Source organism: Zea mays, chromosome 3 (genome assembly GCF_902167145.1).
Source record: "Zea mays cultivar B73 chromosome 3, Zm-B73-REFERENCE-NAM-5.0, whole genome shotgun sequence".
In the NCBI taxonomy this organism is placed as follows: domain Eukaryota; kingdom Viridiplantae; phylum Streptophyta; class Magnoliopsida; order Poales; family Poaceae; genus Zea; species Zea mays.
The window spans coordinates 113,588,957-113,592,429 of NC_050098.1; the positions used below are offsets into that span (position 1 = coordinate 113,588,957).

A 3,473-nucleotide genomic window follows, 5' to 3' on the forward strand; every position below is an offset into this window, starting at 1 on the left:
ATATATATATATATATATATATATATATATATATATATAATTCAGATCACAAGGCTGTAACACTGATCCGGGGGAGATCCGGAAAGCATGCGCGTTTTAAGATCGAGCACGGTCGTTATTGAACAATGACCTATTGCTGCTGTCGCCTCTGCTGATCTGTATTAATAAGGCTACGAGTTCTGACCTAACCGGCATGCTTTCAGTGGAAGCCATTAGTTTCCAAGAAAGAAGAAAAAAAAAAAGCTAGGTATGTATGGAATTCAGAAAAGACTGTGTCGGCGGTGCGCATACGCCCAACAGTACAGTACAGTAGTGCACAAGACAAGACGAGACAAAGATGCCTGCTGTTGCAGGGTTGGCTGCTATGGCGGCGGCCTAACCTAAAACTATCAGTCACCCTAGAGTCTCAGACAAGCCGTCGGCGTCCGGCGTTCCTGGTAGTCCCAAGTCCCAACGAGATCCAGGACTCGATTGGTGATGAGTACTGAAGCACACTTGCCAGTGAGAGAAACGACTTGCAGTGGATCGTATTGTGTTGTCGCTCTCTCTAATTTCTTTTGGGAAAAGGAACAGGAACAGGGGTGCACACATCAACAGGTGAGAAGAGATTGGATGAACGATGGGCCATGCATGGCAAGTGGTGTGATAGAATACAGATACATATATATGGCTATATGCATGGGGCAGAGAGGAGCCCAGGGCCAGACAGACAGGCAAGAAAGAGAGGAGATAGATAAGCAACTTGATATAGATAGATAGATAGGTATCCACTAACTCCAGACAAAGTTCTTTACCTCCAGATTCCTCACAAATAAAGGCCCTCAATTATTACCCTCCAAAGAAAGCAAAAAAAAATCCAATGCTCCTCCTACCTCGTCCTCCTTTATAAAGCAAATTGCAAACTGCTTCTGATGCACCATCCCAGCAAGAGCAAGCTTCAACCTTTGCATGCAGAGACCTAGTGGAATAGAGCGAGGGGAATGGAGCAAGGAGACGAGGCGTCGTCGGTGACCAAGGAGAGCCCGGAGCAGCAGCTTACCCGGGACCGGGAGCAGCAGCACGACGCCGGCGTGGCGTGGCTGAACCTCACGCTTCGCGCGGGCGAGTCGCCCTCGCCGGACGCGGCCGCGAGCTGCTCCGCCGAGTCCGGGTCCGGGTCCGGGTCCGGGTCCGGGTCCGGGCCCGAGCCCACCGCCAAGCCGTCCGCCGCCCCGCACAAGGTGTTCTCCTGCAACTTCTGCCTGCGCAAGTTCTTCAGCTCGCAGGCGCTAGGCGGGCACCAGAACGCGCACAAGCGGGAGCGCAGCGCCGCCAAGCGCTCCTACCACGCGCACCGCATGATCGTGGGCCTGCCGCTGCACGCGCACGCCGCGCTCATGCACTCGCTCCGGGTCAGCCCGGCCTCGTCGCCGATCCACAAGGCGGCGGGCCCGGCCAGAGCGGCGGCGAGGTTCCTCGAGGGCGGCTCCGCCTGGGGGACGACGGTCGCCGCCTGCGAGGAGGCGCCCGGTTCGGCGGCGTGGCCTGGGAGCTTCAGGCTGAGAGCGCAGCACTCGGAGCACGAGCGAGCGTTCGAGACTGAACAGAGCAAGATCGACTTGGACCTCAGGCTCTGATGGGGGGATGTGCCCGTGCATGGTCAGTTCATCTGCTGAATAAATCTGGTCTGGAGATATGATCAGGTTCAGCTCACTGTCAGGTGAAAACCCATAGAGTTTTGGACATATTGAGTCGCTTAGAATTGTTTTGATGGTACTGCAATTATGCATTTCTGTAGCTGGAAACTGTACTTTAGATCTATTGACAGACATCAGTTTTCTTGCATGTTTTCGACACCGTCCTCTCAAAGAACACTCAAAGCACTGCATATTGCAAGAGCTATTGTAGGTAAACGAGAAGCATGCTTTCAGGCTTCATAGACGCAACTCTGTCATGTTGACAAGGAACACGTTTCAGGCATGCAGCCAACACACTGTTTCAGACGCATTTCCAAAATGGTGATTTACGCGTCTGAGCAAAACCAGCATATGCAATTATTATTAGAACAAATATATAAATATATATTGCCACGATGGCATCAGAGTGAGAAAGATAGCCGAGCTGCAGGCAGCAAACATTCAAACAAACGTCCATGCTCCACCAGAGATTCTGAGACCAGCACATGTTGTGTTGTTGTATCCGGGAACTACCCATCTGTGTCAAATCTGGGGTTACCTGAACTTAATCAAAAGATGCTCCGACCATAGGTTATGGACATGTGTTGATGATTAGGGATTAGCAGTGAAACAGGCCTCTATGATTTGGTTTAGACAATAGTTGCAACAAATAGGCAACCAAGTATAATACTGAATGTCCTAGTTGTACAAGCCCCTGCGTATGAAAGTAGGTAGTATATTACACGCTTTGACATGTACTATGTCAGGCTGTCAGGGGCCAAAGGGGCTGCTGAAAGGACAAGGCGCGCAGGTCGTACAATAAAAAGATTAGTTGATATTATATAGGAAAGTTATTAATTAGTAGTTTGTTTAGAGTTTTTAGGAATTGCAAGAACTAAAAAGAAAAAACTCTCTTGTTCGACTGTGGGTAGAGGCTAATGCTGGCATCCCTGCCTATCGATCTCCTCTCCAACTCCCTCTACGCATCTAGTGTTTATTGGTGGGTGTGAACAGTACCACGCCGCCTCCGCTAGCAACTTCAATCCTTCACCAATATAGCAACTATAACATTTGGTACCAGAGCATGCTTGGGTTTTGATCTGATCTCATGGCTTCTGCTGCTAATTTTGCATCGTCGTCCTGGCAACCGGCGTCTCCATCTCCATGAGTTGCGCCATATGCCACCTTCGTCGCGTCTAGCAACCGGCGTCCCCATCTCCATGGGCCACGCCGCATGCCACCTTCGTCACGTCGTCCTAGGAACCGACGTCCCTATCTCCATGGGCTACGTAGCATGCCACCTTCATCACGTCATTCTATCAACCGGCGTCACCATCTCTATGGACAGCACCGCCTGCCAATTTTGTCACCACATCCTGGACGCCGTGCCCATCTCTAGGGACAGCGCTAAATTACGTCACATCATCTTCACTAACGGCGTCTCCATCCCCATGGACGACGGCTCTAGGGGCAGTCACGGCTCGGCAATCACTAGATGCATCGATGGTAGGGATAGCAATGGGTACCCGAAACCTTATGGGTTTTCACCCCATTAGGGTACGAGTTTTGATCAATTTTCATACTCGTGGGTCTGTTAATGGGCATAAATTTATACCCGACAGGTTCATGGGTATGAGTTTGTTCCTACAGTACCCAAACTCGTGAACCCGTGGGTTTTTTAAACCCAACCAAACCTAGTGCATATTCTCATTTTATTTTATAAACGAATAACAAACTTGTTATCTCCCCCATTTACTTCCTAATTTGTATCATATGCAAGATCATTTGATTATACAACTTATTATTTGTATTTCATTC

At 49.7% G+C, this 3,473-nt stretch overlaps 1 protein-coding gene across 1 annotated transcript; it reads left to right on the forward strand.

Moving 5' to 3' along the window:
• Nucleotides 1–915: 915 nt before the first annotated feature.
• Nucleotides 916–1,830, forward strand: LOC100285491 (uncharacterized). The gene has a single exon (NM_001158383.2). The coding sequence runs from the start codon at nt 981–983 to the stop codon at nt 1,614–1,616; it is 636 nt and encodes a 211-aa protein (NP_001151855.2). The 5' UTR covers nt 916–980; the 3' UTR covers nt 1,617–1,830.
• Nucleotides 1,831–3,473: the final 1,643 nt, after the last annotated feature.